At 49.3% G+C, this 26143-nt stretch overlaps 1 protein-coding gene across 1 annotated transcript in view; it reads left to right on the forward strand.

Annotated features, from left to right (window-relative positions):
• LOC136586785 (macrophage mannose receptor 1-like) overlaps positions 1-26143 on the forward strand; it is a 359197-nt gene that overhangs the window by 309618 nt on the left and 23436 nt on the right. The window contains exon 29 of the mRNA XM_066585009.1: positions 18844-18879. Within this exon, the coding sequence (XP_066441106.1) occupies positions 18844-18879 (36 nt within the window). The remainder of the gene's footprint in view (positions 1-18843; positions 18880-26143) is intronic.

Here is a 26143-nt window from a genome sequence, read left to right on the forward strand (position 1 = left end):
GTCTGGGCAGAGCCCCGCAGCAGGGACATTATCAGCCCGACCCTCTGAGCCTCCGACCCGGAAGAACGGGGACACATCCGAAAAAACAGGCGAGACGCCTATCGGAAAACAAAAGACTTGTTCCTCTCCCCAAAAAACACCTCTGGAAGAGGGCACTTCGGTTCTGGGCTGGTTGAGGCGTCCGGCCCCTGCGACACCCCCCGCTGCTCCTGGGCCACCATGCGGGCGGATAAATCCTGGATCACAGGCACCAGGGCCTGCAGCTGGTTCGCAAGGGAACCGATCACCTCCATGACAAAACAGTTTTTAAGGGTCAGTTATTATGTTAGGCACTCTGCCCCCCGAGCGCCAGGTGGGGTGCCCTGAACTTCCCGTACCCCATTGTCCCTGCCTACTTGTCTCGGTCCTGGCTAACCCCAAGCAGACAACTGGGCGGCGGTCCCTGCTCTGGCTAGGGACCTGGCGACTACCTAGATGGAACTAACTAATGGGGGACAGAGTGTCGACAGAAGAAGCAGGTGGAACAGACCAACAGAACTTACAAGGCAGAGCAAGGCTGGAGATGGAGCTCACAGGCAAACTGGAAGGACACTGACTAGCAACTAGAGCAGACTGAGACAGACCTGACTAGAGGCTAACAAAACCAATAACTGGCAGTGAACTCAGGTCACTGCCAGTCTTTTAACTTCAAGCCTCCACCCAGGGGCGGAGAGTGGGAGGAGCCGACTCTCCCACTGTTGCATAAGGAAGGTGGGGGAGAGCGGGCGGCACCCTACGGGCGGACACACCCACGCCGCCGCACGCTGGCTGCCCCATGCCGCCGGGAGAGTCCCGCCTGCAGAGCTCCGGGACGCTGGAGCCGACATCGGAGCGGTGTGCGCCGGCCGCGGGACCCAGCGCCGCCCTGCACGGTAACAGCAAAGGTATTTGCCAAGAATGTTTTCATTGTTGGAGGAGGAGGGGGATGTTTTTGAGGCACTACGTGTCCTCTCCACGTGTCCGTGGTTATATGCACCTTAACAGTAATCACGTTGGTGGGAATGTGGTGGCGACTGCGGACCTAGTATCGCTGTTTTATTTAGTTGGTTTTCAGAATGTGGCCAGGATTAAGTGGGCCGTAGCGGGGGGATGGTGGAAAGCTCTCTTGTTGTGTCGTTAAAGGTGAAATTCTTGGACTGCCACCAGACGGACCAATGCAAAGGTATTTGCCAAGAATGTTTTCATTGTTGGAGGAGGAGGGGGATGTTTTGGAGGCACTATGTGTTCTCTCCACGTGTCCGTGGTTATATGCACCTTAACAGTAACCACGTTGGTGGGAAATGGCCTCGCCACCATCATGTCTTTGGGAAGCCTCCGTTTCCACACCCCAGTGACATAGCATTAGCAGCGGTATAGGCAGAGCCCAGAATTAGTAATATTTCAGCGGTAGCATTAGGTACAGGCCCCAGTAACATATCACTAGCAGCATTATAGGGGGAGCACAGTATTAGTTTCATTTCAGTAGTAGTAGCAGTCCAGACAGGCCCCAGTAACAATTCCGAAGCAGCAGTATAGGGGGAGCACAGTCTTAGTTCCATTTCAGTAATAGTAGCACTCAAGACAGGCCCCAGTAACAATTTTGAAGCAGCAGTATAGGGGGAGCACAGTCTTAGTTCCATTTCAGTAATAGTAGTAGTCTAGACAGGCCCCAGTAACAATTCCGAAGCAGCAGTATAGGGGGAGCACAGTCTTAGTTCCATTTCAGTAATAGTAGCACTCAAGACAGGAGCCAGTAACAATTCTAAAGCAGCAGTATAGGGGGAGCACAGTCTTAGTTCCATTTCAGTAATAGTAGCAGTCTAGCCAGGCCCCAGTAACAATTCCGAAGCAGCAGTATAGGGGGAGCACAGTCTTAGTTCCATTTCTGTAATAGTAGCACTCAAGACAGGCCCCAGTAACAATTTTGAAGCAGCAGTATAGGGGGAGCACAGTTTTAGTTCCATTTTAGTAATAGTAGCACTCAAGAGAGGCCACAGTAACATTCCCGTTGCAGCAGTTTAGGGAGATAACAGTATCTTTCACATTTCAGTAGTTGCAGTATAGACAAGGCCCCAATTACATTTATGTAGCAAAAGTGTAGGCCAACCCCACACACCTTGCTGTAGCATGAGTGCAGGCGAAGCCCATAAAAATTACTAGGATTACACTGTAGGCGAGGGCCCAAAAAAATTGGTGTACCAACAGTACTAATGTACCTCAGAAAAATTGCCCATGCCCAACCAAGAGGGCAGGTGAAACCCATTAATCGCTTTGGTTAATGTGGCTTAATTTGTAACTAGGCCTGGAGGCAGCCCAGTTAAAATAAAAATTGGTTCAGGTGCAAGTTTCAACGCTTTAATGAGCATTGAAACGTATAAACATTATTTACAAAAGTAATATGACTGAGCCTTGTGGGCCTAAGAAAAATTGCCTGTTCGGCGTGATTACGTGAGGTTTCAGGAGGAGGAGCAGGAGGAGGAGGATGAATATAATACACAGATTGATGAAGCTAAAAGGTCCCCGTTTTTTATGGTGATAGAGAACGATGCTTCCATCCGCGGGTGCAGCCTACGTATTGTTCAGGTACCGCTGCTGTTTGCTGGTGGAGAAGAGAAGTCTGGGGAAATCCAGGCTTTGTTCATCTTTATGAGCGTAAGCCAAGCGGGTACGCTTATCCGTGATGATTCCCCCAGCCGCACTAAACACCCTCTCTGACAAGACGCTAGCCGCAGGAGCAGCAAGCACCTCCAGGGCATACAGCGCGAGTTCAGGCCACGTGTCCAGCTTCAACACCCAGTAGTTGTAGGGAGCAGAGGCGTCACGGAGGATGGTCGTGCAATCGGCTACGTACTCCCTCACCATCCTTTTACAGTGCTCCCGCCGACTCAGCCTTGACTGGGGAGCGGTGACACAGTCTTGCTGGGGAGCCATAAAGCTGGCAAAAGCCTTGGAGAGTGTTCCCCTGCCTGCGCTGTACATGCTGCCTGATCTCCGCGCCTCCCCTGCTACCTGGCCCTCTGAACTGCGCCTTCTGCCACTAGCGCTGTCGGATGGGAATTTTACCATCAGTTTGTCCGCCAGGGTCCTGTGGTATAGCATCACTCTCAAACCCCTTTGCTCTTCGGGTATGAGAGTGGAAAGTTCCTCCTTATACCGTGGGTCGAGCAGTGTGTACACCCAGTAATCCGTAGTGGCCAGAATGCGTGTAATGCGAGGGTCACGAGAAAGTCATCCTAGCATGAAGTCAGCCATGTGTGCCAGGTACCTGTACGTAACACATGGCTGTCCTCACTAGGAAGATCACTTTCAGGATCCTCCTCGTCGTCGTCCTCCTCCTCCTCCTCAGGCCATACACGCTGAAAGGATGACAGGCAAGCAGCATGGGTACCCTCAACAGTGGGCCAAGCTGTCTCTTCCCCCTCCTCCTCATGCTCCTCCCCCTCCTACTCCTCAATGCACTGAGATATAGAAATGAGGGTGCTCTGACTATCCAGCGACATACTGTCTTCCCCCGCCTCCGTTTCCGAGCGCAAAGCGTCTGCCTTTATGCTTTGCAGGGAACTTCTCAAAAGGCATAGCAGAGGAATGGTGACGCTAATGATTGCAGCATCGCTGCTCACCATCTGGGTAGCCTCCTCAAAGTTTCCAAGGACCTGGCAGATGTCTGCCAACCAGGCCCACTCTTCTGTAAAGAATTGAGGAGGCTGACTCCCACTACGCCGCCCATATTGGAGTTGGTATTCCACTATAGCTCTACGCTGCTCATAGAGCCTGGCCAACATGTGGAGCGTAGAGTTGCACCATGTGGGCACGTCGCACAGCAGTCGGTGCTCTGGCAGATTAAACCGATGTTGCAGGGTCCGCAGGGTGGCAGCGTCCGTGTTGGACTTGCGGAAATGTGCGCTGACCCGGCGCACCTTTCCGAGCAGGTATGACAAGCGTGGGTAGCTTTTCAGAAAGCGCTGAACCACCAAATTAAAGACGTGGGCCAGGCATGGCACGTGCGTGAGGCTGCCAAGCTGCCGAGCCGCCACCAGGTTACGGCCTTTGTCACACACGACCATGCCCGGTTGGAGGCTCAGCGGCGAAAGCCAGCGGTCGGTCTGCTCTGTCAGACCCTGCAGCAGTTCGTGGGCCGTGTGCCTCTTCTCTCCTAAGCTGAGTAGTTTCAGCATGGCCTGCTGACGCTTGCCCACCACTGTGCTGCCACGCCGCGCAACACCGACTGCTGGCGACGTGCTGCTCTTGACGCATCTTGATTGCGAGACAGAGGTTGCGTAGGAGGAGGAGGGTGGTTTAGTGGAGGAAGCATACACCGCCGCAGATGCCAACACCGAGCTGGGGCCGCAGTTCTGGGGGTGGGTAGGACGTGAGCGGTCCCAGGCTCTGACTCTGTCCCAGCCTCCACTAAATTAAACCAATGTGCCGTCAGGGAGATATAGTGGCCCTGCCCGCCTGTGCTTTTCCACGTGTCCGTTGTTAAGTGGACCTTGGCAGTAACCGCGTTGGTGAGGGCGCGTACAATGTTGCAGGAGACGTGGTCGTGCAGGGCTGGGACGGCACATCGGGAAAAGTAGTGGCGACTGGGAACTGAGTAGCGCGGGGACGCTGCCGCTATCATGTTTTTGAAAGCCTCCGTTTCCACAAGCCTATACGGCAGCATCTCCAGGCTGATCAATTTGGCTATGTGCACGTTTAACGCTTGAGCGTGCGGGTGTGTGGCGGCGTACTTGCGCTTGCGCTCAAACAGTTGCGCTAGCGATGGCTGGACGCTGCGCTGAGAGACATTGCTGGATGGGGCCGAGGACAGCGGAGGTGAGGGTGTGGGTGCAGGCCGGGAGACGGTCGTGCCTGTGTCTTGAGAGGGGGGTTGGATCTGAGTGGCAGTTTGGGTCACAGGGGGAGAGGCAGTGGTGCAAACCGGAGGCAGTGAACGGCCTTTGTCCCACCTTGTGGGGTGATTGGCCATCATATGTCTGCGCATGCTGGTGGTGGTGAGGCTGGTGGTGGTGGCTCCACGGCTGATCTTGGCGCGACAAAGGTTGCACACCACAGTTCGTCGGTCGTCTGCACTCTCAGTGAAAAACTGCCACACCTTTGAGCACCTCGGTCTCTGCAGGGTGGCATGGCGCGAGGGGCCGCTTTGCGAAACAGTTGGTGGATTATTCGGTCTGGCCCTGCCTCTACCCCTGGCCACTGCACTGCCACTTCCAACCTGCCCTGCTGCTGCACTTGCCTCCCCCTCTGAAGACCTGTCCTCAGTAGGCTTAGCAAACCAGGTAGGGTCAGTCACCTCATCGTCTAGCTGCTCTTCCTCCGAATCCTCTGTGCGCTCCTCCCTCGGACTTACTGCCCTTACTACTACCTCACTGATAGACAACTGTGTCTCATTGTCATTGTCCTCCTCACCCACTGAAAGCTCTTGAGACAGTTGCCGGAAGTCCCCAGCCTCATCCCCCGGACACCGGTAACTTTCCAAAGGTTGGGCATCAGTCACGACAAACTCCTCCGGTGGGAGAGGAACCATTGCTGCCCAATCTGGGCAGGGGCCCGAGAACAGTTCCTGGGAGTCTGCCTGCTCCTCAGAATGTGTCATTTTCATGGAGTGAGGAGGCTGGGAGGAAGGAGGAGCAGCAGCCAGAAAATTCAGAGTTGCAGCTGTGGACGGCGTAGAAGACTGTGTAGTCGATAGATTGCTGGATGCACTTTCTGCCATCCACGACAGGACCTGCTCACACTGCTCATTTTCTAATAAAGGTCTACCGCGTGGACCCATTAATTGTGAGATGAATCTGGGGACCCCAGAAACTTGCCTCTCTCCTAATCCCGCAGCAGTCGGCTGCGATACACCTGGATCAGGAGCTCGGTCTGTGCCCACACCCTGACTTGGGCCTCCGCGTCCTCGGCCCCGTCCACGTCCTCTAGGCCTACCCCTACCCCTCAGCATGGTGTGTTACGAGATTAGCAGAAACAGAACACTGTAATTAAATGTGCCGCTTATTGGCCTGTGGTTGGAGGCTGACTTCGCGTACGGAACGCACAGCAGAGTCAGGAAAGAATTATGCGCAAGGCTGGGTATTAATTCACCAACTACTACCCCCAGCAGAGATGCAGTAAACTGAAGGCAGTGACAGGCAGGCCAAATATAGTATATTTTTAAACTTTTTGCGAACAACCACACTGCCTGTGATATACACTGTGTTTCGATTTCCCTGTTGGAGGCTGACTGCGCGTACGGAACGCACAGCAGAGCAGGAAAGAATTATGCACAAGGCTGGGTATTAATTCACCAACTACTACCCCCAGCAGAGACGCAGTAAACTGAAGGCAGTGACAGGCAGGCCAAATATGGTATATTTTTAAACTTTGTGGGAACAACCACACTGCCTGTGATATACACTGTATTTCGATTTCCCTGTTGGAGGCTGACTTCGCATACGGAACGCACAGCAGAGGCAGGAAACAATTATGCGCAAGGCTGGGTATTAATTCACCAACTACTACCCCCAGCAGAGACGCAGTAAACTGAAGGCAGTGACAGGCAGGCCAAATATAGTATATTTTTAAACTTTTTGGGAACAACCACACTGCCTATATAGCCAGTATACCTCTTTCCCTGCCTCACCAGTACTGCCCCTATACTCTGTAAAATGACTGCAGACTGAGGACGCTATGGTCTGCACGCCCGATATACAAAAAAAAAAAAAATTGTGCCTCAACAGTACTGCACATGGTCAGCTGTGGCCCTAAGAAGGACCGTTGGGGTTCTTGAAGACGAATATAACACCTAACACTCTCCCTACAGCAACTATAGTAAGACAGCACTTTCCCTGATCTCTCTCTCTCTCTGTGCATCTGTGGCGAGCCGCGGACGGGGCAGATTTAAATACTCGGTGTCATCTGATCTCCCCAGCCACTCACTGCAGGGGGGTGGGATAGGGCTGGAATGTCACAGGAGGAAGTTGTAATGCCTTCCCTGTGTTTCTATTGGCCAGAAAAGCGCACAAATTTCTCAGGGAACGAAATGTAATGGAGTCGAGCACCGCATGGTGCTCGCATCGAGTAACGAGCATCTGGAACACCCTAATACTCGAACGAGTATCAAGCTCGGACGAGTATGCTCGCTCATCTCTATTAGTGATCAACCCATAGTGTTTTTATGCCCTGCTATGCTGGGTTTTAATGACCAGAGCCGTAAAAACACGCTTCCCCTGGGGATTAAAGCCCTTCAGGCTCAGGACGTGACAGCTCCATGCTGTCAGTTAGCGAGGTAGCCAACATCCTGGAGCTGTCATGGGGTGCCACGGGAAGCCCTCTCCCCGATCACGCAATTGCATTAAAGTGTATGAAAAGTAAAATAAAGTTTCAGCTCCTCTTATGGATCGGATCAGTATGGGGAGCTGAGGATACTCATGCCCTTCCTCCACAATGTCTCGCGGCGTTCTCGTCCACCATGACCTGACGCCGGTCTTCTGCGCTGGCACGCCAGGCATCATTACGTCACGCACATGCGTAAAATCCTGCGAGGCCCAGGAAATTTAAGAACTCCCTGCTTCCAGCTAGTATCAGTAGGCGAGAGCAGGGAGCTGTCACCGGGAGCTGCTGCATGCGGTTCCCGGTCACATGATCGCTGTTATCCAATGGATAATACCGATGAAGTAAAAGTTAAAAGAAATGTTTAAAAAGAATTTTAAAAAAAGTTTCTTTCATCTCCCCTCATGGATAAGAGCAAAACTAAGAAAAAGTAGCCCCGCGCTGCAGAGGACTTAGAGTGCTGTGATTACACGGAGTTGGAAAACCTCTTGTGGATTGGTCCCAGTATTTATTAAAGCCACGCGTTTGGGCACTTCATCGTGCCTTTTTAAAGCATAAAATACACAATTGTCAAGTATACATATATACACAAATACGCCGAGGCGTCCATCAGCGGCATCGCGCGATACCCTCTGATGTAATCAAAAGGGGGGGGGGGGGTTCTCCCTGCAGCATGTTATCACATGACCTCTTTTGGAACACTATGTGCATTCCAGTTCATCATAAAACTTTATCATACCATGAAAGGATGACAAACAGGCATTTGCTAGTTCTCCGCAGAGGGAGTATGTAGTATATCCCTGTATATGGCACTATATACTGCACCTTTCTATTGAACAAATATGAGCACTACTTCCTTTTCAAGACATAAAACACCAATACATCTTAAATAGAGTACAGTATAAAATTAATTTAAAGGGGTTGTCCCGCGCCGAAACGGGTTTTTTTTTTTTTCAATAGCCCCCCCGTTCGGCGCGAGACAAACCTGATGCAGGGGTAAAAAAAAAACGGCCGGTACTTACCCGAATCCCGGCGCTGCTGCGACTTCGTACTTACCTTGCTAAGATGGCCGCCGGGATCTTCACCCTCGGTGGACCGCAGGTCTTCTGTGCGGTCCATTGCCGATTCCAGCCTCCTGATTGGCTGGAATCGGCACACGTGACGGTGCGGAGCTATGAGGAGCCGCTCTCCGGCACGAGCCGCCCCATTCAGAAGAAAGAAGACCGGACTACATATCTGCTGCCGCACGGGCATTCTAACATATATGTTACATTACTGGTTTCACAAGGTTTATTCTGTTTAATATGAGTTGTATCGCTTCCCTGTTGAATTTTATTCTTTTTGTGCGCTAAAAGTGGGCAACATTTCCATCTTTTTCTGTAGCGTGTTGAAGCTCCCTTGGTGTTAGATGCTGACTTTGGGTGTTAAATGGGTTAACCCCACTTTTTCTCTTCTTTGTTTTTCTAGCGGATTGGGGGGGGGGGGGGGGGGGGATGGTGTAAAGTTCTGTTCCTTTTAAAAATTATCCTCGGGTCTTTTTCTAGGCTCTTTTCACAGTATGGATCCCCCTGCAGTATATTCCAGTTTTTTCTTATAATTTTCCTTATTTCCCCGTTTTTACTGCTATATTTAGTCAGATGTATAGCTGGTAGTCTCCTGGACTCCTCTGATGTCCCATCTTCTACTTCTTTCTCTTCATTATTTTGAAGTTTCATATCTTCTATTAAGCTTTCCAGGTATCGTTTTTCTTTGAAGCGTTCTTTGATTTTTGATCATATCTCAAGTTCTTCTTCAGAGGAGCAATTTCTATGAATTCTTTTTAGTTGGCTATATGGTATGTTATTTTTCCAGCTTTTCGCATGGCAGCTAGTATAGTCTAAATAGCTGTTTTTATCAACCTTTTTGAAGTGCGTTTTAGTATGAATGATGTTATTACTACAAAATAAAACTATATCCAGGAAGATTATTTGCGTTTTCTCAATTGTACCTGTAAATCTTAAGTTCATTGTATTTATATGTAAATCATCAATAGAGGACGTAAGGTCGCCTTCTGTGCCTTCCCAAACTAACAAAGTATCATCTATAAACCTCCGGTGTAATTTAATCCTTGCATCTTGAAAAGCCTCCTTTTCCAAATAACCCATTTAAAGGTTCATGAAAGATGGGGCAAACTTGCTGCCCATCACCGTCCCGTGAGTTTGAATATAGAATTCATCATTATATACAAAATTGTTTTTTTAAATGAAATCTATGGATTTAGCTTTAAAATACTTTTGATTGGATGGCATAAGTGGATCATTATCTAGATACCATTTGACTGCTGTTATACCTAAATTATGGGGTATGTTATTATATGGAGCTTCTACATCTAATGGGCACCATATATATTCTTGTTTCCAGTTACATTTAGGGATTGATTCTAGCAGATGTCCTGTGTCTTTAATGAATGTGGGGAGGTTTTTTTTTTTTTTTTTTTTTTTTTCAAATCAAATTTTATTCAAGATTTTTCGATACATACAAGGAAAGTTATTTGTCATATAAACATCAACCTATTCACAGGTATCTACTGCCCTGACGAGATAATTCACATCAAACGCGTATTACACCAATTCAGGGTACTGCAGCCGCAGTATATCCACCCCCCGAATGGACCTTTGGGCCCCGGGGGTAAGTGCTTGTATTCAATACCTGTATAACAACTTGTGGGGGAAGCCGGGGGCAGTAGAGAGGGGTGGGGTGAGGGTATGGGGGGGGGGGTATAGGATAGCACATTGACTACTGGGCTAGTATGTCTAAGAGCCTCAGATCACGCCAGGGGTGCCACGTTGTAATGAATTTCTCTTGTGTATTGTTTTGCCAGCTAGCGAGCTCTTCTAAGTTATAAATCCAATCCACCTTCTCCTTCCAATGTGAGAGAAGGGGAGGAGACTCCTCCCTCCAATGCAACGGAATCAGAGCTTTAGCTGCGTCGATCAGTTGGGCTACCAATCTGTCTCTCAACGGATGGAACGTTTGGGACGGTCTCCATAGAAAGATCATCTCTGGTGTTAAAGCAAAGTTCTGTTTTATCTTACCCAGCACCACGCCCACTCCTCTCCAGAAGGTCTCAAGTTTCCCGCATGACCACCATATATGCAGATAGGAGCCAGTCTCCACTCCACATCTCCAACATCTGTCATCTGGAGCTAACTTGTATGCATGCAACCATTGTGGAGTTTTATACCATCGAACCAATAATTTATAGTGAGATTCCTGGGCGAGGATGCATGGAGAAAGGCCATACGCGGAGGCCAGGATTGACTTAGTGTCCGCTGATGTCAGCTGGATACCCAATTCCCTTTCCCATGAGGTCAAGAATGCGGGCTTATTTATCACCTGTGGAACTATAAATTGACCTCTAAGCCGCAAAATTCTGCGCGCCCTGGGGTCAGGATCTATTAAGGAGCGTTCGAATGGTGTTTTGGGCCTGGTGGATCTACTTGTACCAAGGAAATCCTCAAGGACTCTTGTCACCGAGGCTCTCACCAGGAATGAAGGGCACCAGTCCGGCAGAAGTGTTTGAATGATCTCTGCCACCGGCTTATGAGCCATCCCTTGGAGATCCCCCACCGTAAAACGATTACATTTTTTCCAAATGGAGGAAGAAACCGGATCTCCTTGTAGAGTCAGATATCTGGGTAATAAATTTAGCGGGGTCACTGGAGATGGTCTCGGAGTCAAACTCTCCCTTAGTTTATCTACTACTTCACATGGGCCCTTCAGCAGTAGGGAAAAATCTTTTGCGCGATATCTTTTCCTCTCCGGGAACCACAAGTCACCTAGTGAACCGCTCTTAGAGTGGTCCAGTGCTAATTTTGGAAGGAGCTTGTCTCCTAAGGGGTGTGTCAAATCCATCCAGTAATTTAACTGGGCCGCCCGGTAATAATCTACAATATTAGGTAGACCTATACCTCCTTCAGATTTCCTCCTGATCATTAGACTGTATGCTAGTCTAGGTCTTCTTTGCCTCCACACGTAGGCTGCAAATAACGTACGGAGCGTCTTGAAAAAGCTCGGGGGAAGATATATTGGCAACATCCTGATCTTGTAGAGGATGATCGGTAATATATAGGATTTAAGTATATTGCGTCTCCCGAACCAGGAGATGCTTGGTAAATCGTAGTCCTTAACCAGTTTTTTCACCTTATCCAGTAGTGGGGCAAAATTAGTTGCAAATAAATCATCTAAATTTTTTGGAATTTTAACTCCCAGGTAGTCCAGAGCTGTTTCCGACCACGCGAACAGTGAAGAGCTAGAGAGTCTTTTGCCAAGCGCAGGCGGGATAGAAACGTTCAAGACCGTGGACTTGTCGAAATTGATTTTGAAATTTGAAATCTCGCCATATGCTTTCAGAATTTCGACAAGTCTACAAAGTCCTTCCTCCGGGTTGGTTATAACGAAGACAATGTCGTCCGCGAAGGCCGCGGTGGATATGGAGGTATCACCCACAGATAACCCCGCTATACCTGGGTCTTGTCTGATCTGCGTCAGTAGGGGCTCCAGGGCCAAGACGAATAAGGAGGGAGAGAGGGGGCACCCCTGACGAGTGCCATTCTTAATTTCGAAGGGGGGTGACAAAATGTCGTTCACCCTAATCCTGGCGTGAGGGGCGTCGTAAAGGGAAAAGATCGCTGATACGAAGCTGACTGGGATATTATAATTAAGAAGGGTACTTTTCATATACTGCCAGTCCACCCGATCAAACGCCTTTTCCGCGTCGGTTCCAACAAATGCTAAGGGGATCTTGTTTAAGCGCGCTATGCGTGAAGCATGCAATAGTCTTCTACAGTTGTCCTTTCCCTCCCTTCTCCTCACGAACCCCGCCTGCTCCTCGTTAATGAGGTCTGGTAAGTATCTGCCAAGCCTCTTGGCCAGGAGTTTAGCCCAGAGTTTAACATCCAAGCTAATAAGGGAAATAGGTCTGTAGCTGCTACAGAGGGCCTCATCTTTTTTATCTTTGGGGATAAGCGTAATATGCGCCTCTTGTGTCTGTCTGGGAAGTGGGGCACCCTCAAGCAGGGAATTAAATAGGTCTGTAATTCTGGGTATCAGGATGTCTTGGAAGGTTTTATAGTACGACATGGAGAGGCCATCTGGGCCCGGGCTTTTGTTTGGGGGGGAGGAAGTTATTATTTCTTTGATTTCGTTTTGTGTAACCGGAACTAATAAAGAATTTGCGGCTTCTTCACTTAGTCTCGGAAGGGGGATTTTTTTGAGAAAAGCGTCAATCCTGGATTTGGCTAATAACGCCTCCTCAGGGGAAGGTTGGTTTTGTAAGTTGTAGAGGCCTTCATAATATTGTTGGAACTCCTTGGCAATAATATTAGTGTCTGAAGATACTATGCCCGTTTTTGTTTTGATCGCGGTGATTGTGTTTCTAATCCTTGCTTTTTTGATTAAGGAAGTTGTTAGTTTGCTTCCCTTATTACCTTGGATGCAAAATATGTGCTTCCAGAACAAATGTTTCTTATTAAACTTGGCGTTGAGGCAGAGCAACAGCTCCTTTCTTATTTCCGTCAACTTGCCTAGCTCGGTCTCTGATTGGGAAAGTTTAACTCTTTGCTCTAGCCTGGCAATTTGATTTAGTTTGTCATCAATTTCCTTTTGGGATTTCTTCTTGGCCCTGGAGCCCATTGCAATCAGTAAGCCTCTAACATAGGCCTTGTGTGCCTCCCAAACCGTGGGTTCGCTCACTTCCCCACCTGCATTTAACTGAAAAAACTCCTCTATTTGAGCTGAGAGTGTGGTTACATTTTCTATTGAATCGAACAATGAAGCGTTCAATCTCCAGCGCCACTCTCTGGGAGATTGTCTGAAGGGATGTAGTACCGCATGAACTGGAGCATGGTCGGAAACAGTCTTCACATCTATGTGAGCCCCCTGAAGAGCCTTTAAGAGCCCCGGGGAGACTAGGATATAGTCCAACCTTTGATGTGTTCGGTGGACCTGTGAAAAGAAGGTATAATCCCTGTCTGCTGGGTGGAACAGGCGCCATACATCCACCAGGCCCAACTCCTGTAAACTTTTATTGAGTTTCCTCAATCTCTTTTGAGGTATTTGAGATCTACCTGTGGACGCGTCTAAAAGGGGATTAAGGGTTAGATTCAAATCCCCGCCCAGGATAATCTGTCCCACAGCAAAATTCTTTAGAATCTCCAGTTGGGCTATCAGCCATGGAACCTGATCAGAGTTGGGTGCATACAAGTTAGCAATGGTGATCTGTGTATTGTCCAACTTCCCCTTCAGGAGCAGAACTCTTCCCTCACCATCTGTATACTGCGAATCGCAGGTAAAATTAATAGATTTGTGGAGAAGAGTTGAGACTCCCCTGGAGGCGGAGGTCGCGTGTGTGCTGTGAAAGTGTTGTGAAAATTGCTTACCAGGCAGAGAGAAACACCTGATCCCCTTATAATGGGTTTCCTGTAGGAGTAGGATTTTCGTCCCATACTTCTTGATCAGACAGGCGGTGTTGTGGCGTTTCGCTGGCGTGTTGAGGCCCCGGACATTAAAAGACGTAACCTTAATCTTGTTCATTGGGTCACTTGATGCGGAGACACAAGAGAAACAATAAGTAACAAATAACCAGAGCGTTCACTTGAGGTAAACAATTACCCGAGTCAATGTGCTTGGGAATAGGGTAGGGTGGGGGAGGGGGAGAAGGGGCAGGAAAAATTGGGGGGAAGTTGAGAGCACCGTTAGGTGCTTCTTGAGAGAACCACCGGGGTAGCCCCTCAAGAAATGTAATTTAAAACGTTTCAAACTTCACACTAAGTAGAGGACGGCCTGCTTCCAAATTTGAAGCGCAGTACTCAGTTAACTATATAACCAAGTCAGCCTGACCTGACAGGCACGGTCGGGGACCTCTGGAAGTTACTGGTGATAATCCAGGAGATAACAGATAAAGTTACACATTATAACAACAACTATGGGGGAATGATTGTTTAAAGCAGATGAGGCATATTTAAAACAACATTATATGTGAAAGGAGGGAAAAGAAGCAGAAAGAAAGTCAGGAGGAGGAGGAGTGGCAGACAGGGCAATATGTCTGACCCTACGAGCGCGGCAGGCCACGCTGCAGTGAGTCCTGCGGCCTTACTCCCAATTCTCCTGCTGCTGCCAACAATAACCTTTAAACCGGAATGAACAGCAAGCTGCAACCAAGGGCTAAGGGGGTTGGCGTGATCCGTGACTCACGCCAAACAAGTGGACTTGTCAGGCTCGCTCCAGCCAGTCTTTCAAGTGTCCACCGCTGCTGTTTCTTCCCTGGGCTTCCTTTTCTTCCCCTTTGGGGATTTATGGTTGGTAACCGGTTGCCAGCTCCCTGCTTCTGCTAAGGTAGGGAATCGCATCTGGTCAGGCAGTGGGAGCCAGCTGGGTATTTCGATGGGTTCCATGTCCAGAAGTTGCCAACAAGGTAGCAAATCGTCTGGGGATCTTATATTTAGCCTGCGGCCCTTGTGGGTCAGCCCCAGGCCGAAGGGGAACAGCCAAGCATATCTGATCCCCCTGTTCCTCAGGACTTCTAGGAGAGGGCGCATCATCCTGCGCTTAGCCAGGGTAGTTGGAGACAAGTCCTGGAAGATGAGTAAAGAAGCGTCCCCATAACGAATGTCCTTTGCTTGCCTCGCTGCTTTCAATATTTCCAGTGTGTCTGGGAATGCAAGGATTTTACATATAATGTCTCTCGGTGGGTCTGAGGGGGGGGAGGGGGTTTGAGCGCCCTGTGTACTCTTTCAATGAAATGGAGGCAGCTCTCTCCTCTCCCACAAGCTGGCAGAACACTTCCTTGGTGACTTTATGTAGGCACTCTGTAGCCCAGGACTCAGGCAGCCCTTTAATGCGGACATTATTACGCCTGTTCCTATTTTCAATGTCCTCTTGCATCAAGAGGACTTTGTTAATTTGAGATCTGTGTTCTTTTAAGGTGTCTTCTACCCCATATGAGTGAGAGATGATAGCAGCTGCAGTGGACTCCAACTCTTCCACCCTGCGCCCCAGCTGCCTCAGATCCTCTTTGATGTCAGCCAGATCTGCTTTAACTGGGTGCAGTGCCTGTGAAAGGAGCTCCCTCATGAAGCTCCTCGATACATTTCCCCCCTCCTCTTCATCAGAAGAGTCCCCATCTTCTCTCTCCTTACTGTTACTGCAAGCTGTTGCTGCTGCCGGCATCATCTTGGAGGGAGCACGGGAGAGCGGGTGCTCCGGTCTTTTAGGTACCGCTGCATGTCTGCTTGTCCCTTCTGTGCTTTGGGGGTACTCTGGAATTCTCCCCCTCTTTCCTTGCCGATTTTCCCCATCAATAAGCCTCCTGGAGCGGCTGTTAGAGGTCCCCGCAGGTGCCGATGAGACAGAGCTCTGGGCTCAGCACTCCATCTTCTTCAGCGGTCAGGCTCCGCCCGAATGTGGGGAGGTTTGATACATACTTCTGTAGTATTGTGTCAATGTATTCAGATAGATGGCAGGTTACAGAATTTATTCCCGCAATAATGGGTCTTCCAGGCGGATCGTGGATGTCTTTATGGATCTTTGGGATATGGTATTTCCAGCTCTATCTGATTGGTGCAGATTGCTTCTTTGTTTGATAGTCCTCCCCCTTGTAGGGCTTCATTAATAAATTGATGTAGAGGTTTATCTCTGATGTGGGATCTCCACCGATTTTCTTGTAATGTTTATCGTTATTAAAGGGGTTGTCCCGTGAAAGCAAGTGGGGTATACACTTCTGTATGGCCATATTAATGGACTTTGTAATATACATTGTGCATTAAATATGTGCCATACAGAAGTTATTCACTTACCTGCTCCGTTGCTAGCGTCCCCGTCTCCATGGTGCCGTCTAATTTCAGCGTCTAATCTCCCGATTAGACGCGCTTGCGCAGAAGGGTCTTCTGCCATCTCTTCGCTCCGGCACGAGCCGGCATTCTGGCTCCGCCCCTTGTACGCGTCATCGCGTAGCTCCACCCCCGTCACATGTGCCGATTCCAGCCAATCAGGAGGCTGGAATCGGCACATGTGACGGGGGCGGAGCTATGCGATGACGCGTACAAGGGGGCGGAGCAAGAACGCCGCTGCTGCTAAACCGCATGAAGGCCTCCTGGAAGCGCGATGCACCGTGGGACGGGACAACACAGGCGTCATCTTAGCTGCTGAACGTTATAAGTCATTATTTCATCTCAACAGTAAGTAGGAAGCGGTTTTTAAACGGTTTAAAGGGCTGCTTTATGTCGGGGGGTGACTGGGGGAATGTGCAGATTTAAAATTTTGCGGGTTTGGCTCGGGACAACCCCTTTAAGTAAATTGAGACTTACTTCATGATAACGATTATCCTCCATTACAACTATCCCTCCCCCTTGTCGGCTCTTTTTATAGTTAACCCTGTATTATTACTTAATTGTTTCAGTGTCGTTTTTTCACTAGAGGTTAGATTCTTTTTCTTTTTCATGCATTTATTGTTATAGGACAAATCTGTTAGGTCTTTTAACGTGTTATTATCTGGTTCATATATCTGTGAGGGGAGATGAAATTACGTACCTAAGGCCCCTGGATTTATCCACGGACCATACCACTGCTTCTGCGCACGTGCCTGTCGCCAAAATGTGGGAAGCATGCGCAAAAGCCGCGGATTGCCAGGGTAATTTACAATCTCCTTGCTTCTGCCATGGTTCTTGGTCACGTGATCGCCGTTATCCACTGATTAACGGCGGTCACGTAAAAGAAAAAAATAGTTTCACCTCTGGGTCCCAGATCCGATCCATCAAGGGAGGTGAAATTACTTACCTCAGGCCACTGGCAATGTCCCCTGACAGAATCCTCACTTAGCTTTGGCGCATGTTCCTGTCGCCAAAATGGCAGATACAAGCACAGAAGCAAGAGAGGGCCCAGAAAATTTAAAATCTCCTTGCTCCTGACTACTAAAGGTAGCTGAGAGCTTGGAGCAGTGACCAGTGGCTGCAGTGAGCGGTCCCCGGTCACGTGATCACCGTTATCCAATGGATAATGGCGATCATGTAAAAGTTCAAAGACTGTTGAAGTTTGATGTTCCTTTTGGCTTGGCCCCTATTGTGCATGAGGACATAGGATTAGGGCCACAGTGACTATGTCTCTGTACACGGGACAAACAGGCGTATCCATTTTGGGGTGAAAGTATTCATTCCTATGTGTGCTGTACAAAAAAAACAGTTTTTAAAATGACATAATTGCCAAAAAACGGAAATTGTAATTTTTTTCCCTTCTGCTTAGCTTAGATTCATTCAAAAACTGTGGGGTCAGAATATGCAGTACACCCCTAGGTGAATTTGCTAAGAGATATAGTTTTCAAAATGGGGTCGTTTGGGGGGGTTCTCAAGGGCTCTACAAGTGGGCAATGGGGCCTAAAACACCTTCAAGCAAAATGCCTGTTCTGAAAGCCACCGGCTGCTCCTTTCGTTTTGGACCCCGTTGTGCATACAGATATAAGATTAGGGCCACAACAGATATGTTTCTGAACAAAGGACAAACAGGGGCATCCATTTTGGGATGTAAATCCTTATTTTCATGTGCACTATAGAAAAATGACATATTTGCAAAAATATGAAATTTTATTTGTTCTCCTCTAAATTTCATGAACTCCTGAAAAGAATCTGTGGGGTCAAAATACTCCTGCCCCCTCCCGCCCCCCCCAGTGAATACATTAAGGGGTGTAGTTTTTGAAATGGGGTCATTTGTGGGGTTATCTATCATTCTGACACTTATCAGCCTTTGCAATCTTAACTTGGTGCAGGAAAGCAAAATGTTCCTCAAAATGTTAACAATCATCGTTAAATTTGTACATCTCTTAAATGGTTAAAAAAAACCTAAGTTTTTCAAATGTGCGCCCACAATAAAGTAAACAGATGGAAATATATATATATCATCAAACATTTGTACAGTATGTTTGCACATATTTGAGTTATTGCAGTTGAAAATGTGAAAAAAAAATTTTTTTCAAAATGTTCCCAATTTTGGCACTTTTAATAAATATACACAAATTCTATCAGTCTGTTTGTACCATCTAAATGAAGTACAACATGTGGCAAAAAAAAACAATGTCAGAATTACTTGGATATGCAAAACCTTTACGGAGTTATTTAATGTTAAAGTGACACATGTCAGATTTCCAAAATTTGGCTCCGTCACTAAGGGGTTAAATACCTTACATATCTCCATTCTACTCTGCATTACAGATCTGTTGCTTGCTTGAAAAATATTGCAGAATAGTTCACATATCCCATGACCTATCTCTGCATGTATATATAGGTCTATTGTGTGAGCCGGCTCACTGCTCAAAAAAACTAGTGTACATTTTTCCCAATTTCATTTTCAATAAAACAATAAAAGAAAAAATCTGTGATTTTGCACACTTTTATCACTTCATTTAACACGGTGGAATACAAACATTAATCTGCTTTTAAAATACAAAAAATCCCATTTGTAACCTGTTGTGTTTTGTGTTCACAGCTCCGCTGCCCACGGAGAAGCTGGTGGAGATACCAGGTACAGTAAAGAACATCTAGCAGTAATGTATGTGATATTAGAAGGAGCAATTGTAGACTCAGTGGAGACCAGCAGTTGTACAGCAACCACTCATAAAGGAAGTCATAGGCACATACTGCACATTTATTCTACATCTCACTCCCAAAATGTCTAGGGATGATTAAGGCCGGCTTCACACGGCCGCGACGGCGCCCCCCCAGAGACCCCAATACTTACCTGTGGATCCTGCGTCCCAGGTCCCGCGTGACGCTTCGGCGCGTATGTGCAATAGAGCGCGTGACGCGCCGTAGCATCATGTGACGCGCCGGCCGCGTCATATGACACGCCCACACCGTCACATGATGTGCCGGCCGCGTAATATGATGCGGCTGCGGTAGGCGGGGAAGCGGTTTCACGCTATCTTCCACTGTGCTACAGCGGAAAATACCGTGACGGACGGCTTCCATTGACTGCAATGGAAGCCGTCCGCGCGTACATCCGCGGCAAATAGAGCATGCCGCGGGTGAGGACGGGTGATTTTATGGTGTGGAATTCCGCGGTGGAATTCCGCACTGTAAGCATTGTGCTATTAGGTTCAATAGAACCTTATAGCTGCGGGCAACGCAGCGGATTTCCACCACGTATTACGCGGTGTTAATCCGTCCGTGTGAAGGAGCCCTAACAGATGTCGGATTTTTTTTACTGGACTTATTGTTGCGGATTTGTTTGGGACAACGCTGTCACTATTTTGATCCCAACAGTATTAGATAATTTTGCCATGCGCTCAAATAAGAGAACAGTGACTCAAATCTGGGTACTCACTCTCACCCATCACGGCGCCCCCCCCCCCCCCCCGGAGACCCCAATACTTACCTGTGGATCCAGCGTCTCAGGTCCCGAATGACGCTTCGGCCCGTATGCGCAATAGAGCGCGTGACGCGCCGTAGCGTCATGTGACGTGCCGGCCGCGTCATATGACACGCCCACACTGTCACATGATGCGCCGGCCGCGTAATATGACACGGCAGCAGTAGGCGGGAAAGCGGTTTCACGCTATCTTCCACTGTACTACAGCGGAAGATAACGTGATGGACGGCTTCCATTGACTCAATGTAAGCCGTCCATGCGTACACCCGCGGCAAATAGAGCATGCCGCGGGTGAGGACGGGTGATTTTATGGTGTGGAATTCCGCACTGTAAGCATTGTGCTATTAGGTTTAATAGAACCTAATAGCTGTGGGCAACACAGCGGGTATTACGCGACGTTAATCCGTCCGTGTGAAGGAGCCCTAACAGATGTTGGATTTTTTTTACTGGACTAGATTTGTTTGGGACAACGCTGTCACTATTTTGAACCCAACAGTATTAGATAATTTTGCCGTGCGCTTAAATAAGAGAACAGTAACACAAATCTGGGTACTCACTCTGAAGGGGGAGGTTCCCCAATGATGGAAAAATAGGGTGTGACCTTCTCCCTTGGAGTCCCAAGACAGCCTGCCGATCAGTATTAGTGATCCTTCGTTGAGATTATGCGATCTCACCCGGAGGTAGTATATCTTTTTTATTCCACATGTCAAAGTCACACATGAACAAATGTTGTCCCTCACACAGGAGGTCAAACGGTAAATGTGACGCAATGGATGGCCCTTGTCAAGGCTTCTTTCCTCTAGACATTGAAGATGCCCCCTTGTTACAGTCACATTCCTGGGTATAAATATATCAAGGGACAATACAGAGATCTCTCCCATCATCTATTTATACACAGTTTTCAGAGCGCCCTCTGTTACAGTCCTGGGTACAAATAGATGTTGGGAGAGATCCTATCCTTTGTATTGACCCCTGATATATTTATACATACTTATTAGGTCACCCCTCAGCCATCTTGTTTTCTAAACTAAATAGTCACAATTTGGATAACCTCTCTGGGTATTGTAGTCCGCCCATTCCATTTATTACTTAAGTTGCCGCCGTTGTACCCGTTCAAGCTCTGATATGTCCTTCCTAAGTACCGGTGCCCAAAACAGTCCACAGCATTCCATGTATGGTACACAATGTGCATCAGATAGTTAGAGAGGCACTACAGCCATCTTTGCTTGCTCAGGACCGGAGAGTCATCTTAAGATTGTTTTTACATCAGCGTCGGAGCCTCCGGCCAGAGTTTCCATCACAAATGTGGCTGAAAATTTCGGGAGAAAAAGCGCTATATTCAGCACTTCTTGTTCTGTCCAAAGCCTGCCAGCTGGACAGAAAGCAGGCAGACCACATTATAGTCAATGACTGTCCAGTCCAGGGACTGAGTCGTTCAGCCATGGGCATTTACCTTTACGGCTTCCTGAACGGAGCAGGAAAGCGGTATTTCCAGCGCAGGTGTGAAAGCACCCTAAGATAACTTGCCACAAAAAGTTATCAGGTCAAGTTAATCTTTGCTAAGTCTGTAGAGAGTCTTCTGTCAATAGGTATTATGTAAGGCATAACTCTATAACTCATTCTCCTTTACAGAAGAGAAGCCCTCACACGGCATGACCATGGGTGTGGTGGTTTTTGTCATTCTTGTCGTTGCTGGCATCGCCACTGCAGTCTTCTTTGTAACCTCTCAAAAACTGACCTCCTTATCTTTTCGCCCTCAGCCAGCCGACCTCCCCTCAACATCTCCATATCAGTATCTGGCACCACCATAACCTCCAGACAGCATACCCACTACTTTGGGGGTCACACTGGACTCTGACCTCTCCTTTAGCCCCCACATTTAATCTCTGGCCCAAACATGCCACCTGCACCTCAGAAATATTGTTAAAATCCAGCCATTCCTAACCACGGAAATGTTAAAGACACTCATCACCCTCATCCACTCCCGACTCGACTACTGCAATTCACTGTTCATTGGCGTTCCCCGCACCAGACTCTTCCTTCTCCAATTCATACTAAATGCAGCATCTAGACTAGAGATGAGCGAACGTACTCGTCCGAACTTGATGCTCGTTCGAGTATTAGCGTGTTCGAGATGCTCGTTACTCGTGACGAGTACCACGCGATGTTCGGGTTACTTTCACTTTCCTCTCTGAGACGTTAGCGCGCTTTTCTGGCCAATAGAAAGACAGGGAAGGCATTACAACTTCCCCCTGCGACGTTCAAGCCCTATACCACCCCCCTGCAGTGAGTGGCTGGCGAGATCAGGTGTCACCCGAGTATAAAAATCGGCCCCTCCCGCGGCTCGCCTCAGATGCGTTGTGACATAGCTCAGGGACAGTGCTATCATGTTGGAGCTGCTGTAGGGAGAGCGTTAGGAGTTATTGTAGGCTTCAAGAACCCCAACGGTCCTTCTTAGGGCCACATCTAACCGTGTGCAGTACTGTGGAGGCTGCTTTTTGCAGTGTTGCACTTTTTTTTTTTTTTGGTATATCGGCCGTGCAGAGCATTGCGCCCTGCAGTAATACTCCAGGGACAGAAGTGCTTAGGCAGGGAGAGCGTTAGGAGTATTTTAGGCTTCAAGAACCCCAGCGGTCCTTCTTAGGGCCACATCTAACCGTGTGCAGTACTGTGGAGGCTGCTTTTTGCGGTGTTGCACTTTTTTTTTTTTGGTATATCGGCCGTGCAGAGCATTGCGCCCTGCAGTAATACTCCAGGGACAGAAGTGTGGAGGCAGGGACAGAAGACACATTATTGATTGAATATAGGCAGTGGGCCTTTTCTAAAAAATAGGGCAAAAAATCTATTTGGCCTGCCTGTCACTGTGCTCAGTGTTCTGGGTCTGTGTGTGCTGGGTGTAGTAGTTCTACAAAACCATACGCAGCCAGCTAAGTGTTACAGCAGGCTTGCGCCAAATTATTTCCTGTCGTTTCGTAAGCGAAGTCAGCCTCCAACCACAGGCCAATAAGCGGCACATTTAATTACAGCGTTCTGTTTCTGCATTACTGGTAATACAGCATGCTGAGGGGTAGGGGTAGGCCTAGAGGACGTGGACGTGGACGCGGCCGAGGACGCGGAGGCCCAAGTCAGGGTGTGGGCACAGGCCGAGCCAGTGCGGTGGCCAGGGGTAGAGGCAGGGCCAGACCGAATAATCCACCAACTGTTTCCCAAAGCGCCCCCTCGCGCCATGCCACCCTGCAGAGGTCAAGGTGCTCTACAGTGTGGCAGTTTTTCACAGAGACGCCTGATGACCGACGAACAGTGGTGTGCAACCTTTGTCGCGCCAAGATCAGCTGGGGAGGCACCACCACCAGCATGCGCAGGCATATGATGGCCAAGCACCCCACAAGGTGGGACGAAGGCCGTTCACCGCCTCCGTTTGCACCACTGCCTCTCCCCCTGTGCCCCAACCTGCCACTGACATCCAACCCCCCTCTCAGGGCACAGGCACTACCGTCTCCTGACCTGCACCCACACCCTCACCTCCGCTGTCCTCGGCCCCATCCAGCAATGTCTCTCAGCGCAGCGTCCAGACGTCGCTAGCGCCACTGTTTGAGCGCGAGCGCAAGTACGACGCCACGCACCCACACGCTCAATCGTTAAACGTGCACATTGCCAAATTGATCAGCCTGGAGATGCTGCCGTATAGGCTTGTGGAAACGGAGGCTTTCAAAAGCATGATGGTGGCGGCGGCCCCGCGCTACTCGGTTCCCAGTCGCCACTACTTTTCCCGATGTGCCGTCCCAGGCCTGCACGACCACGTCTCCCGCAACATTGTACGCGCCCTCACCAACGCGGTTACTGCCAAGGTCCACTTAACAACCGACACGTGGACAAGCACAGGCGGGCAGGGCCACTATATCTCCCTGACGGCACATTGGGTGAATTTAGTGGAGGCTGGGACAGAGTCAGAGCCTGGGACCGCTCACGTCCTACCCACCCCCCGAATTGCGTGCCCCAGCTCGGTGGTGGTATCTGCGGCGGTGTATGCTTCCTCCACTAAACCACCCTCCTCCTCCTCCTACGCAACCTCTGTCTCGCAATCAAGATGTGTCAGCAGCAGCACGTCGCCAGCAGTCGGTGTCACGCGGCGTGGCAGCACAGCGGTGGGCAAGCGTTAGCAGGCTGTGCTGAAACTACTCAGCTTAGGAGAGAAGAGTCAGACGGCCCACGGATTGCTGCAGGGTCTGACAGAGCAGACCGACCGCTGGCTTGCGCCGCTGAGCCTCCAACCGGGCATGGTCGTGTGTGACAACGGCCATAACCTGGTGGCGGCTCTGCAGCTCGGCAGCCTCACGCACGTGCCATGCCTGGCCCACGTCTTTAATTTGGTGGTTCAGCGCTTTCTGAAAAGCTACCCACACTTGTCATACCTGCTCGGAAAGGTGCGCCAGCTCTGCGCACATTTCCGCAAGTCCCACGTGCACGCTGCCACCCTGCGGACACTGCAACATCGGTTTCATCTGCCACTGCACCGATTGCTGTGCGACGTGCCCACACAGTGGAACTCTACACTCCACATGTTGGCCAAGCTCTATGAGCAGCGTAGAGCTATTGTGGAATACTAACTCCAACATGGGCAGCGTAGTGGGAGTCGGCCTCCTCAATTATTTACAGAAGAGTGGGCCTGGTTGGCAGACATCTGCCAGGTCCTTGGAAACTTTGAGGACTCTACCCAGATGGTGAGCGGGGATGCTGCAATCATTAGCGTCACCATTCCTCTGCTATGCCTCTTGAGAAGTTCCCTGCAAAGCATAAAGGCAGACGCTTTGGAATCGGAAACGGAGGCGGGGGAAGACAGTATGTCGCTGGATAGTCAGAGCAACCTCATGTCTATATCTCAGCGCGTTGAGGAGGAGGGGCAGGAGCATGAGGAGGAGGGGGAAGAGACAGCTTGGCCCACTGCTGAGGGGACAGATGCTGCTTGCCTGTCATCCTTTCAGCGTGTATGGCCAGAGGAGGAGGAGGAGGAGGAGGAGGGGGAGGAGTATGAGGAGGAGGGGGAAGAGACAGCTTGGCCCACTGCTGAGGGTACAGATGCAGCTTGCCTGTCATCCTTTCAGCGTGTATGGCCAGAGGAGGAGGAGGAGGAGGAGGAGGAGGATCCTGAAAGTGATCTTCCGAGTGAGGACAGCCATGTGTTGCGTACAGGTACCCTGGCACACATGGCTGACTTCATGTTAGGATGCCTTTCTCGTGACCCTCGCGTTACACGCATTCTGTCCACTACGGATTACTGGGTGTACACACTGCTCGACCCACGGTATAAGGAGAGCCTTTCCACTCACATTCTCGAAGAGGAAAGGGGTTCGAGAATGATGCTATACCACAGGGCGCTGGTGGACAAACTGATGGTAAACTTCCCATCCGACAGCGCTAGTGGCCGAAGGCGCATTTCCGCGGCCCAGGTAGCAGGGGAGGCGCAGAGATCAGGCAGCATGTACAGCGCAGGCAGGGGAACACTCTCTAAGGCCTTTGACAGCTTTATGGCTCCCCAGCAAGACTGTGCCACCGGTCCCCAGTCAAGGCTGAGTTGGCGGGAGCACTGTAAAAGGATGGTGAGGGAGTACGTAGCCGATCGCACGACCATACTCGGTGACGCCTCTGCCCCCTACAACTACTGGGTGTCGAAGCTGGACACGTGGCCTGAACTCGCGCTGTATGCCCTGGAGGTGCTTGCTTGTCCTGCGGCTAGTGTCTTGTCAGAGAGGGTGTTTAGTGTGGCTGGTGGAATCATCACGGATAAGCGTACCCACCTGTCAACCGACAGTGCCGACAGGCTTACACTTATCAAGATGAACAAAGCCTGGATTTCCCCAGACTTCTCTTCTCCACCAGCGGACAGCAGTGATACCTAAGCAATACGTAGGCTGCACCCGCGGATGGAAGCATCGTTCTCTATCACCATCCAAAACGGGGACCTTTTTGATTCATCTATCTGTGTATTATATTCATCCTGCTCCTCCTCCTGAAACATCACATAATCACGTCGAACAGGCAATTTTTCTTAGGCCCACAAGGCTCAGTCATATAATTTTTCTAAACAATTTTTATACGTTTCAATGCTCATTAAAGCGTTGAAACTTTCACCTCAACCAATTTTTATTTTTACTTGGCTGCCTCCAAGCCTAGTTACCAATTAAGCCACAAATTAACCAAACCGATTAATGGGTTTCACCTGCCCTCTTGGTTGGGCATGGGCAATTTTTCTCAGGTACATTAGTACTGTTGGTACACCAATTTTTGGGGGCCCTCGCCTACAGTGTAATCAAATTAATTTTTTGCCCACCTGCATTACAGCTCACGTAACATCAGCTGTGTTGGGCACTGCAATGGGATATATTTATGTACCGCCGGTGGGTTCCAGGGAGCCACCCAT

The sequence above is a fragment of the Eleutherodactylus coqui genome, chromosome 12 (assembly GCF_035609145.1).
Source record: "Eleutherodactylus coqui strain aEleCoq1 chromosome 12, aEleCoq1.hap1, whole genome shotgun sequence".
NCBI classification, from domain to species: Eukaryota; Metazoa; Chordata; class Amphibia; order Anura; family Eleutherodactylidae; genus Eleutherodactylus; species Eleutherodactylus coqui.